General features: G+C 34.2%; 1 protein-coding gene across 1 annotated transcript; it reads right to left on the bottom strand.

Moving 5' to 3' along the window:
- Positions 1 to 953: 953 nt before the first annotated feature.
- CTXN2 (cortexin 2) lies at positions 954 to 8748 on the bottom strand. The gene is made up of 2 exons (XM_045823734.1): positions 8675 to 8748; positions 954 to 1256 (listed from the first exon to the last, which is right to left on the bottom strand). Exon 2 carries the CDS (start codon positions 1197 to 1199, stop codon positions 954 to 956), a length of 246 nt encoding a protein of 81 aa, XP_045679690.1. The 5' UTR covers positions 1200 to 1256; positions 8675 to 8748.
- Between the last annotated feature and the right edge of the window lie 6863 nt (positions 8749 to 15611).

The following is a 15611-nucleotide window of genomic DNA, read 5'->3' as shown; positions in this document are numbered from 1 at the left end:
GATTTCCCTCATATGTGGGATATAAAACTGAAAGCAACAAATGGACAAAAAAGACAAACTAAAAGGCCTCAAAACACTCATAGACACAGACAACAGTACAGTAGTTACCAGGAGGAAAAGAGGGTAGTGAAGAGTAGAGGCGTCAAGTGTGTGCGATGTCAAGGAAATTTGCTTTTGTGTGGTAGAGATACAATGCAATATACAGATTATATATCATAGAATTGTACACTTGAAACCTATATAATTTTATTCACAAATGTCACCGCAATAAATTTAATTTAGAAAGGAGGAGGTGGAGGAAGCATCAGTATGAAGCAGATCTGGTTTGAATCTCAAGCTATGGGGTGGTTTATTGCAAGATATTCTAGAAGAATAATTAGAAGGGTCAGGGCACTGTCAGATTTGGAAATCTTTAGGACCTGTGTCTATTTGTAGGTTTGTGTGTTAGTTTTGTGAATTTTTTTTTCACCTGTGAACATTTTAGATCAATGGCTATTATTAGGAAAATCATATTTGATTTATCCTTTTCAATGAGGGTCCCTTATGCTTAAGAGACCTGATTTTCTAATGCTAAATGGGCTGGAATTGGGAATGCAGAGAGAGTGTGTTGGCATTGCAGAGGGTCAGAAGCAGGAAGGCCCTGGCATAATTTATAAGCACAAAAAGGGAGCAGAGATTTAAAGCAGATGTTTGAGATAAGAATAAAGATGGTATATATGGCTGGAATAATCCTTCTACTCTATTCATTGGAAACCACAATACTGGCGGACAGGGAAAGTTAGGAAACCCAGCAGTGGTCTATGACTTAAACAGCATAGTGGATAAGTTAATGACACATGTTTATTGAATGTAGTGAATGACATAAGCCTGTCTCCAGCACTTTCAATGTAATCACAACTGTACCCATCACGTGTCCCAGTGGCACAGCACTACAAGCCGTAAAGCTGCAACTGTCATGCGAGTGCATATTCAAATGTCCCTTTGTCAAATTCTTCCACTTCATCTTCCCATGTAGAGGAAGGCATGCTACTATATGGGTCTAACAGGATTTTGAAGCATCTGATAATAAGAAGTCCCAAGAAAATACATAAAATCCCAACAAAAGCAAAGCCAGTTTTTTGCTCCAAAGTCAATGAGAAAGCTGATACTTCGTTGACACTCATCTTAGCTGAAGAGTTGCCACAGTAGGTACTACTCATTATTCACTGTTACATCGTTGCAGCTCTTCAGAATTCCAGCTGGAGTCACCTCTTGGCCTAGATATAAAATTGGAATCAGTTAGTTTTATCTGTGTGTGTTATTGAGCAGGTAATTATTTTATAAAATCTGGCAGTTTTTAAACCTTTTTGACTTAACTCGCAAAAAATGTTTGCAGACACCATTAGATATGAATCACAATCGAATTATGATCAAATCATGAGCATTGGAGAAGTTACTCCTATTGTAGTAATTGCCTTTGTGGACACATAAAACTGTACCTATATATGCTAAATATAAAGTCAAGTATGAAGGTAAATATTCAAAAAATTAATCCTAAAAGCTTTTAATCAAAAGCTTTGTGAGTTAGTTAAGCCATTGCTTTTTTCCCCGAATTAGATGAATTATTGTCTAATTTGGCACGTGTAGATACTACTATAAATAAATAATTACAGGATGTCAGCTGGTCAAATTCTTTAAAGTCCAGATTTCAAGGTCTATCTCCATTGCCCCTTTGTCTGGTACAGATTCTTATCTTTTTCGTGTCTTCTCTCTTTTTCACTCCTTAGCCTTTAGACTTATATCTATGTATTTTCTACTACTATTCCATACACTAAATCTCAATTTGTTAAAGAGGGAAATTGTATTTTTTAAAATTTGTTTATAAGTGCAGTGCCCAACATAGCAGCTTGCAAGTAACACACAACAGTAGCCGTGGACCATTAAGCATCCATCTCTCCCCCATCTCCATCAGTTTTCAACACCCTAAATAAACATAAAGTCCAAATTAAACACATGTTTACTATAAAAATGCAGCTTTAAGGCAAGGTCCTCAGTCCTCTTCCAAAGGGAACTTTCCTATCCCTAAGTTCCTACTATAGTGGGATTCTAAAATTACAGCAAAAGTGTTGGGAAAGTGGGTTTCAAATTGAAGTCAAATTTTTTTCCCATTCGATGTCTTAATGTTAATTACATTTATTCCAATTTGAATCAGTTAATTAAATCAATGGCTACTAACTCACAGGTTCCCTTCTTGAGAGGACTGTCACCAAATATCTTGTCATCAAATAACTGAGGACAATAGATTGTTAGTATTTTTATTTTTGTTTTTTGTCATTTTGAAGTTTTGTTTTAGGGTTTGGTTGCTGCTTCTTCTGATAATTTTTAAGAACTATGTTTATTAAAATGACTGGCTCTTGAGGGTTTTTTATGAATGGTAAGGAGTGGAGAAGGGAAGTAATTGATAAAAACAAGCCTTGTAGTTTTTAAAATTACTTACCAACTAATATACCAGTTAATATCAAACAACATTTTATTTTGTAATGGCTTGGATTACAATACATTCTGGAGTGTGCTGGTTATTTGACATTTTTGTTTAATAAAAGGAAAAATATTGTTTTAATCCATCTGCTGAATTTCTTTCCATCAAATCATTTTATGTCCTAATAAGTATGGTATAGTGAGTATACTTTAAAAAATTAGAATCACTTAGAGTGGCTCTGAATGGTTTTTCTGAAGATTGAGTTTTTGTACAATTTATCATATAGAAGGTATAGGAGATGGCACTGAATATCTAATGACCTTGGGACTTAACTAGAACTTTTTTTCCATCTTAATCTCTAATTTTATTGCCTTTGTCACTTGAACGTATTTTGTTGAGATCTATACATGCTCTGTTTTTTGTTGTTGTTGTTTTGTTTTGTTTAATGGTGGAGAAACAGAAAAGCAGTATGTTTTCTACTTGGAGATGCTGGACCCAACATTTGTCATATACCTGAATGATTCAGCCAAGTAACTTGTTTGAATTGTTTTTTCATTAAAACCATGACCTTTCTAGGCTATACCATTAGACTATATCAGGGGACATGTGGGTAAGAGGAGGCAGTAAACTCGGTTTACTGGTGAACACTGTGGTGTGTCCAGCAGACTCCCTCTACTGAGTGACCAACTGCCCAGCAGCCGGGAGTGCTGCCAGCAGCTGGTGTTCAACCATTAGCCCTGTTCACAGGTGGCCTCAGTAGCAGAGAGCTGCCTCACCAAGGTCAGGACACTTCCTAGGGAAGACCATTTGCAATGGCCTGTTGCCATTAGAATAAAAAGACCTGGCTATCTTGACACAAAGGGGCACGATTTTGAAGGACAATTCTAGTTCTAGAGTGTCACATGGGATACACCAAAGCTGTTGTTTGTTCCAATCACAGGTCAACTTCTGCCCACTCCTGCCTAATTCACACTTTTCCACAGGGTTGAGCCCAAGGGCATTACTTAATAAACATTCTGTGTGCTAAACTCTGCCTCAGAATCTGGTTTCTGAGGACACCAACCTGGAATAATTTGTATCACAAAAGTTAAAACACCTAACAGTTTCAATGATCTGTACATTTCTCAGCTAGTTAATTTTGCCATCATGCAGAAACAGCCTAAATTGAGTATAATTATGCTTTCGCTAAATTTATTTGTTTTTTAAAAGTCATAAAGCAGACAGACACAGGGTGACAGCTGATCATTACAAGAGTTAAGTCTTGTTAAGTTGGCTCCTAGCCAGTAATTAATCCACTGGACTCTTTTTCTCCATTCAAATCTACTAAATGACCAAAACAAACAAACAAATAAAAAATGCATTTTCCAGCTATCACAATAAAACACAACTAATTTGTCACTAGTAAATTAGAACAAGGTATCTTCCTACAAATAGGTAGTTACAAAGTAGTCATGAAGATGTAAAGTACAGCATAGGAAATATAGTCAATAATATTGTAACAAAACTATTTATGGTACCAGGTGGTAATGGAAATACCAGGGGAAACACTTTATGAAGTATATGATTGTTTAACCATTATGCTATACACCTGAAACTAATGTAAAATAATAATATTGAATGTGAATAGTAATTAAAAAACAAGGTATCTTTCTACTTAGAGATACAAACACCCTTATATTTTTAATTATAATTTGTCTAATATATATCAGATAATGCTTTGTTCTTAGAGTCTTAGACAGTCTGTAAATTGAGTTACTTATCATTTTTATGGAAAAATAACTACTTAAGCTGTGGCCACAGTTCTTGGCATATTTTAAATGCTCAGTAAATATTTTAATTGAATTGAATTAAATATATTGAAAATATAATATTTGATGAATAAAGTTCTGGTTTTAAAATACCTAAGTTTTAAACATCCAGAACCTTAAAATACATTTAGCAAAGTAAAAAGAGCAAGAAAACTTTTATTTGATTTTTTAAAAAATTCTGAAGATACCATGTAAAAATATTTACTAAGTTGCTACTAATATGTTCTAGTAGATGTGGCCCTCTCTATTCAAAGAGATTGCTCAACTTGTAAGAGAGGGAACCTATGCACAAACAAGAATGAAACAGTATAGGCTTCTACAAAGGAAATAAACCTGTATTTAACATAGACTGGGTATCAAGCATTCCTTTACATGCTATTTTATTTAATCTCCATAATAATGATACAGAGCTGATATTATCTTCAAAAACTTGATAAAAAAAGAGATTCAAAGAGGATAATCAAATTTAGAGGTATTGAATAGAAACTTCACCCATTTAGGGATCAGGAAAGTTTTTCTTGTAAGGGACTGTATTTGAACCTCAGTTCAAATACATGAACTGAGGATTGAAACACAGAAGATTTAGATATGTGTAGAAGGAAAGAGCATGACAATAAATATGAAGCAGAAAAGTTCTGAATTTGTTTAGAGGACAGTGAACAATTTGGCCCAAGCAAAGTAGAGTAATGGAAACAAACCATTAGGTATTAGGATAGGTTTGTATAAGCCAAAATGTGAAATATCTTGACTGTCAGGTTGAGTTTGAAATTTCTTTGCCTAGAGGCCAAGTGGTCAGATGATGAGACTGAAGTAGACATAGATTTCAGGAAGGAAGCATCATGGAAAGAAATGGTCCGGGTGAGAAGCAATGAGGGCCTGGACTACGAACTGAATGTGTGGAAGATGATAGGGGTTTGAAAGATATTTACAAAGATATGAAGGCTAGGATGTGGCAACTAACATAGTGGCCCATGAAGGGAGAGACATCAAAGGTGACTCCACTCTGTGAAGACTGGACAAGTGCAAAAACAGTGTTTTCATTAACCAAAATAAAGGAAAAATGAGCAAAGTATAAACTTACTTATAAAGGAAATGAAGAGTTCTGCGCTGGACTTAGTGAGTTAGTGGATCATAGCGGACACTTTAATGGGCAATAAATTAATCTACATCATTTTGTCCAGCATAAAATTGCTGGTGGGGAGAATATCTCAAGGGCATTATTGTCAAATAAATTTTGTGTAGAAGAATGCATCCCAGATGGAGTATCCAATACATACAAGCATCAAAGTTTTGCAGATTAAAATTTAAGAGATGGAAAGAACTGCTGAGTTTTGACTAGGAAAGGAAAGATCAAGGAAGATGATAGTTGCATCCAAATATTTGAAGTGTGATACTATAGGAAGTCAGATCTACTTGTTACTAATTGATCCAAAGGCAATTTGTTGTAATTCCATTAAGGTTCTATGTGCATGTGCTAGAAAGGATTGAAGATGAAAGAAGCCAAGGAATGAGCCTCAATGAATGTTTCTTTTGAAAGAAGAAAACAGGATCTGCTTGTGGAGTTGTATGAGGAGTGATCCTACTATGAGTAAAACCATAGGAGGAAGCTCACCTGCAACAAAGGAGGCTAGAGTGTCTAAAAGGGGTGGGTAAACAGTGTCAAATTCATCAGTGGTAATTAGAACTAAACACTGAAAAATAGGGCATTGCCATTCAGGATGTTTGTATCATTTAAAAATTTCAGTTGAAAGTCCAGGAAAGACAATCAAATGAAGAGGGTTTAAAAGAATAAAGAGAACATGGAGTCAGACGGTAAAGGAAACTTGACAGAAAAGAAGTTTTATTTGCACAAAAGTTAAAAGTGCAGAAGTTGAGATCATTAGACTAAGAACTTTCAATAATAAGAACATGACTATATATTCAGTTTTTAAAAGTAGAGCTGAGTAAATTCACATGGGTTTCAAAAGAACTATGAAATTTCAATTTTTAACAAAAAATTTGGGGTAAAAAAGAACAGACATTTTGTTAGTATCTTAAAAGAAAGGCCTTAGACTTTTATAGTAATCTTAAAATTCTACCTTCTACTGAAAATAAAAACAAAATATAGGTCAAGGAGAATAACTGAAAGGGTAGTATCCAAGGTTGAAGAAAGTCTGGCCATTTCTGTTGGCTGTTTCTATACAAGAAGAAAGGTAAAAAGTTAAGCAATTGCCTAACAATATCTTCAGCGAATAGGTGCTTTTGGTAATTTAAGCCATATACATAGAAATTGAAATACCAGTATTTTCAGGCCTAAATTTCCTAAACATTTGCCCAAACTCTCCATTTTTCTTGCTCTGTGAGGTGAACAACTTGTCTCATTTCAACACAGAGTCTAAAGTGTTTGAGAATATACTGCTAAGTGTGCTGAGCTTTGCACCTTTATATTGGTGAAGAGGATAATATGATATGAAAGCAATGTCAATAATAAGATACTGTTAACAATAAATGGAAGTCTTCAATTACAACAGTGATTTCTTCATAATTAATAAGTATCCAAAATTATTCTACAAGTATGGGTAAATGGTACATTTCAGTTTCTCTAATCCCTGGATAGATGGGAAAGCAAAAAAAAAAAAATCAGCAGGTTCTTCCTGCACAACAGACCCTTTAATGCATACCTCAGAGGGAAGCCATCATCTTAACATCCTGTTTACTGAGAATAGTAAATGAGAGAAATCTAGACCATGAAGTTACGAAAACAAATGTTTATTTGTGAGAAAAAACAGTTAAAAATACAATTTTCAAAAAAGAGTAGAATGTAAAATTGTGGGGTGAAAGTTATTTTTAAAATACTGTATAACAAAAATGGGTAAAATTATCAACACTGTACAGTTTAAATATCAGGGTCTATACTTATTATGATGAAAGCATTTAAGTACATTTTTATAGTATTACTGCAAAAAGATATTGCCTTAAGCCATATTCACTGAAATAATTATTTATATACTTCTAGAAATAAATAATTGAGTTAAAAGACACATCATTTCCTAGATGGCAGTTGTCAAAATCTGGGATCTCTAAGTCCTGACAAGTCATAGGATTGAGCCAAGCTTATACCTATAGATACCACAAGGCCCAAATCTCACTGTAGTTATTAACCAATAAATAAAATCTTTCCATTTTAAGTCTTACAAATCATACCATTGTGGGTAGTCAAGCAAAGATAGCAATATTTTTTATACCTGATATATAACCCTTTATAAACATGAATGTTATGTGTGATGTTTGCTTTTCTCTGATATAAGTTTACTGATGGAGATATAAAATTTCATTTTTCAGAAACATAGCTATTTAATTTGTATGCAGCAATGTACAATTTGAGAACAAATATTGAAAATATTGCCCATTAAAGATAAGGAAACTCCTGTATTTTATTTTAATCAACAGGTTTTTTTCCCATTTATTCTTCTATTAATAATATTCCAAACAGTAAATTGGAAATAACAACTATTACAGTATAATATGATGTTCTGGATGGAAAGTATTTTGATATTGGTCATTAGATACAATAATCTCTAATGCTAATAATGTGCACATTTATAATTTCATGAAATGAGATATATAAGAAAACCCAAGCTTAAAAATAATGAATCCTCCCCCCAACACACATACCCCCCTTCCACACCATATATCAAGGTTATTAAATCCCATTAAAATAGAGGGGAAAGAAATATTATTGAGGCCACATCTGCACAGAGCTAGTTAATCGTGAGGAATGGAATGTGTTGGAATCAAAAGAAAACCCTAAATTACAAACCCAGATGTCTTCATCATGATGAAATGCATAAATTTCGGGCCTTCCAGGGATGCAAAACCTTGGGGTCTGCCAAAATTCATCCCCCAACCATTTGGATTTCAACCTTAAGAGAATTTCCTTCTTAAGAGAATCTTTGGATGACTCCTCAAGGACTCTGATATTCATTCCTCTCAAAGCACTGAAAACCTTTTCTGTAAATTCTCAAAATGTCTTACTAGAGAAACCTAGACTATCATTGTCATTCTGCCTTGTTTGTCTGCAGTACTCTTTGGACATATTAAACTGAAGAAGCATAAAAATCTCCTGCAAAACATGAGAGAAGCATCAGCAAACTGCACACACACATTCTCTTTGTTTTGTTTTGCTCTTTTGGCAGCAGCAGCAGCAGCAGCAGCAGCAACAGAAACATTTGGGTTCTTTCTCCTTTAGAATTTGAACTTACCAGACCTGCAGGCTCCTTCCCCCCAGTCCCCCACCTCCTTTCCCTCTTCCTAGCTTCAGAAATACAAGAGCCTGAAGACATGCTTCTCATCTGGACCTGCCCTGGAACCCTTCAGTTAATGCGCAGGGTAGGGGGAGAAAGTTACTTCTTAGGCAGGGTTGTCTCACCTTCCATGCTTGTTGCCATGGAGATGAAATCCAGTGAGTAGACTTAAGTGCTGGCAGGTTTGTCTGTGTTCGCTGATCGGTTCAGTAATAATGTAAAAGGCGTGTCTTGGGAACCTGCGTGGAGTCACAGGACCGTGGTTAGCGCTTTCCTGGCCTACGTGTGTAAATGTCTGTATCTGTCGGTGAGAGGAAGAGGACGTGGGCGCCCGCGAAGTACGTGTGCGCGTGCGAGTGTATTTGCAGGAAAATGTGCATAGATTACTTCGATGTTGCAATGTGTAAAAATTTGCGCGCTCGTGCGTGTTTGTGAGGTTCTAAATTCTTATGCCTTTCTTCTCCGATACAGGAAAGACACAGTGAAAGGTTTAACTGGGGACTGCATGCGGCATTTCGGTTATTTTCCCCTGCTCCACCTTTTCTCCTCTACGCACACCCAACCGGATCCCCTCCCTTTCGCAGAAGTAGGTGCCTAGGCGCTGTCCATCGTGCTGAAACATTGCGTAGTAATACCTAGCTCCAATACAGGAGCTGGATGACACCAGGCAAGGGACGCTCCGATAAAGCCCATATGCAGTTGTGAGGCATGTTTTATAAACAGTGTTAAATACATAGAACCCAAGCCTAAACCACATTGAAAGCAAAACAAAATGAAAAGAGCAAAAACCTCTTACCTCATTCTTACTTAGGGGTCTTGTTCTCCAAACTCAGTTAAAAGGTTCCACTTCTATTCTTATTTGGATACAATATCCAGAACCTACAAGTTGCAAACACCTGTAGATTTCCTAAAAACTTAATTATTGACCTTATGAATTATTAAATTGTCATCAATTTGGGAAATGTAAGTACAGAATTGGGTCATCGTTCATATAAAAATAAAACTGTAAAATCATGTTATAGTTTAATAATACTCATTTAGAGTATTTGCTAATTTAGAAAATTTAATGGTCTTTCAGAAATGGGCAATGTGTAACTTGGAATTCATACATTATTTTACTAGAAACAAAAAACGTTATTCTTATTCATTTAAAACTAATAAACACCTTATAATATGGGTGAATTAACTGCCCACCAAAGAAAAAATAAAAGTATCTTCTTCCAGTCATAGCTATGGTCTTATTGACATTTTTAAAGCTTACTAACATCCTTTTTTTGGGGGGAGGTACTAGGTGCTAAAGCAGTGCCTCTTGAAATTTAATGTGCATATAAATCCCCTAAGTGTTAAGTATGTTGAATCCAAGCTTAAACCACATTGAAAGGAAAACAAAATAAAAACAGCAAAAACCTCTCACTTCGTCTTTACTTAGGGATCTTGTTCTCCAAACTCAGTTATAAAGATCTTACTAATATGAATGTTCTCATTCAGTAAATGTGAGGTTGGGCCTCAGATTTAGCATTTCTAACAATATCCAAGGTGATGCCAGAGGTTGCTAGTCTCCAAACCACACTTCAAGTAGGAAGGTGCTAGAAATATTGTGTTCTGGCAATGCAGTCACCTATAGAGTATGGGAAGGAGGTCATTTTATTTCACCTATTATTCTATGTATGTTTCCAGCCTGTTACAAGAATACTCTATTTATATTAAGTGCAGGGGTTAACCATTTTATTTGCACAGTATTAACAAACTTTGTGAATTTGATCATTTGATTTGATTTTGACATTGTTTGGACACACACTATAATTTACTCCACTCTATATTTCCATACTATGATCTGCTATCACCATTCTCTTTTCAAGCCCGGCTCAAGGAAGCGGGACTAAGTTGAATGATTCTACTGTTGATGTATGGGCCCTACTCAAAGGATTTATTATAATTGGAGAACTTGACTTATAATATTATGACTTTAAATATGGCTGAATAGTAAATGCTCAGGCCACTGGTTTTAAAAATCTGGATGTCACTAACATAATTCTCACCCAGTTTAGAAAGTGGGATATGGCCATTGTCTCATTGATCATTCAAGTGAATGCTGACCTGTCATGTCACTGACATAATAGAGATATAGTTAGATTTTGAAGGTTCCTATGAATTGTTTTCTGGCATTTAAAAAAATCATGTCTACCTCAGTTAATACAGTGCTTTTAGTTAATGAGTTTGAATTGATGCCAAAGAAAAGTTTTGACTATAAATTAGATTTCTTGGTTGTAGTTGGTGCATAACCTTGACCTTTTTCCAGCTGTATGAACAAAGGTGATGCTCTGAAATGTATGAAAAGTGGTTCATTCAAGGAAGAATAATGGATTAAAAGTTCATTATGTTCCACTTTGCTAGATGCTAGGATACAAAGATAGGTGAGATTTGGTCTTTGTCCTTGATGAGATACAACACAATAACTTGGCAATTTCTACAAAGTTCTATAGAAGCACAGAGATTAGTAATTTATATTTTATATTTTATTCTTTATTGCCAAAGAAGTAATGAAGAATAGAATAAAACCCAGCATACCTGTATTTTAGATTCTTAACAATGTCTGTGGCCAAACTTAAATTTTTTAAAAATTGCTGAAAGATATGAAGTATTTGAATGCTCTTCTAAAGAATATATGATTAGCCTATGCTTATGGATAGTCTATGATTTATTTTCAGAGCAGTCCAAATTATTATAAAGGTAAATATGTGTTGGCATTGTTTAGATCCTCCCCAAACAAAGTTGCCTTTACCATGCTTTGATGGTGCACTTTCAGCTTATACACAAATATTCTATATAAAGCAGCCCTCAGCTTACACAACCTGCTCTACATCAACTAGGATTGTTACTAAAAACTTATCCAACATATCACTTTCTATTCCTTTATGACATCCCTTCAAAAACATTTTTTAATATCAATTTCATGAATTGAACTCTCACACCACTCCTTACCACTGAAACCATCCCAAAGTAAGTGGTGTATTCTCCTTTTATATACAATGTATTATATCATATATTTGATCACATTTGCCTTTACTTTTAGTTACCAGGGATGTCAGATTCAAATTAAAAGTTACAGATTAGTAACATTATAAGACTATAAGGCCTTTATATTTGTGCTTTTTCTCTATTGCTTTGACTGACCCAATTTTGTTTCCCCAGATATTGGTACATTATTTTCTTTAAATTATCTGTTTTAATACATGTTCTCATGTAAATGTCCTCATAAAATCAGCAATGGAGTCAGTAAATCAAAAATAAGTAAATGAATACATTTATTTCTCTATTTTTTGGTGAAAATTTTTGACTACTGGGAGGATATATATGTTTGCTTTATAAATTTATTTTTAATAAGATACTAAAGTATAGAAAAAAGATCATCTAGTTTGCTCTGAAGATAAAATCTAATTTAATATGACTAAATTATAAATGTTTAGCTACCAGAAGAAAATTTCAACTTATATAACTACAGATCAGCTTTATTTCTAAACATTTTACTTCCTTTTTTCTCCTTCTATACATTATAAGTAGTGTGTCTTATAAGACTGGGACTTTTTGTTATGTCAGAGAGTAGAAATGTTAATTATCTACCTTGTTAGAAGACATGGTAACTATAGAAATTTAAAGAACATGACAGCTCTGCTCTAATGAATATACTGTAGAAGGAGGGTGTCACAAAGAAACTAAGAGCAAAAAATTAATCTCTAATATGTCAGCTCAGTGTTCTTTTCAAAAGAAAATTTTGCTTGCAATAAGTACTCCCCACCCTGGCTTAAGTTAACTGGACTTCCTCTCATTTATTACAGTGGGATCATTTCTTAAACTTATTGGATCAACCTGTTACCTTCAGCTTTTTATGGAAATCAGTCTGGCTGAAATTTGATTTTTCTGAGTTCAAATGTTTTAATGTTGCTGTGTTTTTTTGTTGTCATTTAATTAAATGTTAGATATTAAAACTTTCCAATAAAAAGTTAAAATGATTAAAGACAAAAGTGAATCACTTTTCTTATAAACATTTACAAAACTAATCCAATACTTATTTGGCTATAGATGGTATTAGGTAATTAGCTATATCCAAAAATCAACTGTTTGTTTTTTTAAATGCTTTTCTACCTATTTTGAGTGTATTTTGAAGCTACCCATACTTTTTTTCCTGCATAAGTGGTTTTAGTATTTTTGGAGGATCAGGAATGATTTTGAAATTCCAAAAAGAAATGTATACTCTCTACCTAAAAAGTAAACAGATACAGATAATTTTGCCCACAACTCAAGGCATTCATGGGCCCTTGGAAATACATTTTTATAATCTCAAAATAATGCAAGGAGTGATTTTAATTTTTTTGCTATAAATGAGTAAGCCATGGTCTCATTCTGTTTTGCAACTAAGTATTCTGACTTAAAGACCTATGGAGTTTTTTTTTGGTGTGGTTTGTTTGTGTGTGTGTGTGTATGTGCATGTGTGTGGGCATGTGTGTGATTCTCTCCCCCTGCCCCAATTCCATTAGTTTTCTGTTTTCTTCCCTTCGATTTCCTTGGAAACCAGAAGGGGTCACTTTACCATCTGATCTCTAGAAAGTAGCCAATTCAGAATATGCTGAAATAGGATTAGAGAGTACAGTAACAGGATGATTAAATTTGATTAGCAAATGGCTGTGTGGGAGTTTTTTCAACAGTGAGGAAATTAGCTAAGTAAGTGGACTCATAAGTGAATTGAGCACGGTGACACTTTCATGTAGATAATGATCTATTATTGTCTATTTGATGAGTCCTGCTAAAAACGAGATGTTATGTTTTGTTGCTAAACTCTTTTACAAAGAAAAATGCACTAAATATTTCAACTCAGAGTAATCTATGAAGTTTTATTTAGTTGGTTTTAACTTTATTGTTCATAATTGTATTACACATTGATTCATGTAAAGTATACTTCAAACCCTCTATGATATTTACTGTTGAATGTAATGACTACGATAAGGTATCTTGAGTACAATCTCCACAAATGTATGAGCTATAACTACAGTATATTTAATTGGTTTAAATCATTTTGCTGGGGTAAAGAAATAGGGAAACAAAAAGCAGTTTATTCTGCTATGGTCTATGTTTGTATAATATGAATAGTTATTGGCAAGTAGGGATGTCAATAAAATGTGGAAATCAATGGATTTATAAATGATTTTCTCCAGTACATTAGTGTTTTGACTACCAACTAAAAGCAGCTTAACCCTAACTCTACCAACACAGCTGAATGGAGTAAGCTGTGGCAGAAAGCAGTCCTATACATTATGCCCACTCACCACCCCTTCTTCCTCTTGGCTCAGTTTTGCCACATGCTCACTCTTGAAGTGCATATTGAACAGTTCTTCCTGATCCTTGTGCATTTTCCCTTATTTTCATAAATCAACCTTTCCTTATACTTTTGATTATTCTTAACTATTTTTTGTGAAGTTCTATATGCTCTAATGCATGTTTTGAAATTTTATTTTTAACTGTGCCAGTATTTTCATTAGGCTTTTGTAGTGCTGTGGTTGTGAAGTTGGGAGAAGTTACATTGGATTTTTCCCCAACATGATTATTTCCCTAAATCTTGCCAGTTACTTTTTTAATTGAATGAACTTTATTTATTAGAGCAGCTTTAGGACTACAGAAAAATCAACAGAAAGTTCAGAAAGTTCCCATATACCTCCTTTGTCTTGCCCCAGACTCATGTGTTATCAACATCTTGCATTTATGATGCATGTGTTACAACTGATGAACCAATATTAATACCTTATTATTAAGTAAAGCCCATAGTTTACATTAGAGTTCATGCTTTGTGCTGTTTAGTTCTATGGGTTTTAACAAATGCATAATGTTGTGTACCTACCCTTATATATCATAACAGAATAGTTTCACTTACCTAAATATCTCCTGTGCTCCACTTATTAATTCCTTCCCTTGCCCCCAACTGCCCTGCTGAACCTCTGGAAACCATTAATCCTTTAACTGTACTTGTAGGTTTGTCTATTTTAGAACATATGTGCAGAGTCATGTAGACTCTGTTACCTTTTCAGACTGGCATTTTTTCACTTAGCAGTGTGCATTTAAGTATCCTCCATGACTTTTCATGCCTTGATAGCTTATCTCTTTTTATTGCTTACTACCATTCCATTATATGGCTATACCACAGTTTGCTTAGCCATTAACGTATCTAGCTTATCTTAGTTGCATCTAATTTTTGAAATTATAACTAAAGATGCTTTAAACATTTAATTGCAGGTTTCTGTGTGAACAGAAGTTTTCAATTCATTTTCATAAATAAGGGTATGATTGCCAGATTAAGTGGTAAAAGTATGTTAGGCTTTGTAAGAAACTATAATACTGTGTTTCAGAGTGGCTATATTATTTTGCATTTCTACCAGCAAGAAATGAGAGTTTCTGTTGCTTCACATTCCTCATCAGCATTTGGTGCTCTCAGTGCTTTGGATTTTAGCCATTCTAATAGCTATATAGAAGTATCTCATTGTTGTTTTTATATTTGATTTCCTCATGGCAGAAGATATCAAACATCGTATGTTTATTATCTATTTGTATATCTTCTTTGGTGAGGTGTCTGTTGAGATCTTTCCCTGCTTTTTAATTGGGACATTTGTTTTCTTATCATTTAGTTTTAAGAGTTCTTTGTATATTTTGGATATATGTCCTTTATCAGATTTGTGTTTTGCAAGGATTTTATCTCAGCTGGAGCTTCTATTCATTTCTTATGTTGACAGTTATTTTTAGTGCATGATTTTGTAGAACACAAGGTGTTTTTTTCCATGAATGCATGCATTGTTAAAGAAGAAACACTTGCATATTTGATATCAGATTTCTAAAACTAATGTAGTCAAATAAAGCTCACACCCCTTATATTTTAAGCAAAACAAAATGGAATGAGTATTTAGTAAGATATAAAATCACTTTTGGCAAATATAGAAGACAATTAGCAAGGCTTACCAAGAGGCCTTATCTCTGAGTGCTACCTGAAAGTCAGTATAACATGATTTGAAGTTAGTGGTT

The sequence above is a fragment of the Phyllostomus hastatus genome, unplaced genomic scaffold, assembly GCF_019186645.2.
Source record: "Phyllostomus hastatus isolate PE091 unplaced genomic scaffold, TTU_PhHast_1.1 phas_scaffold_501, whole genome shotgun sequence".
Taxonomy (NCBI): Eukaryota; Metazoa; Chordata; class Mammalia; order Chiroptera; family Phyllostomidae; genus Phyllostomus; species Phyllostomus hastatus.
The sequence above is the reverse complement of the archived record's forward strand: the minus strand, read 5'-3'. Positions and strand labels throughout refer to the sequence as shown.

Excerpts from the sequence above, each read along its gene's own strand:
- CTXN2 (XM_045823734.1), bottom strand. The coding sequence starts at position 1,199 with ATGAGTAGTACCTACTGTGGCAACTCTTCAGCTAAGATGAGTGTCAAC.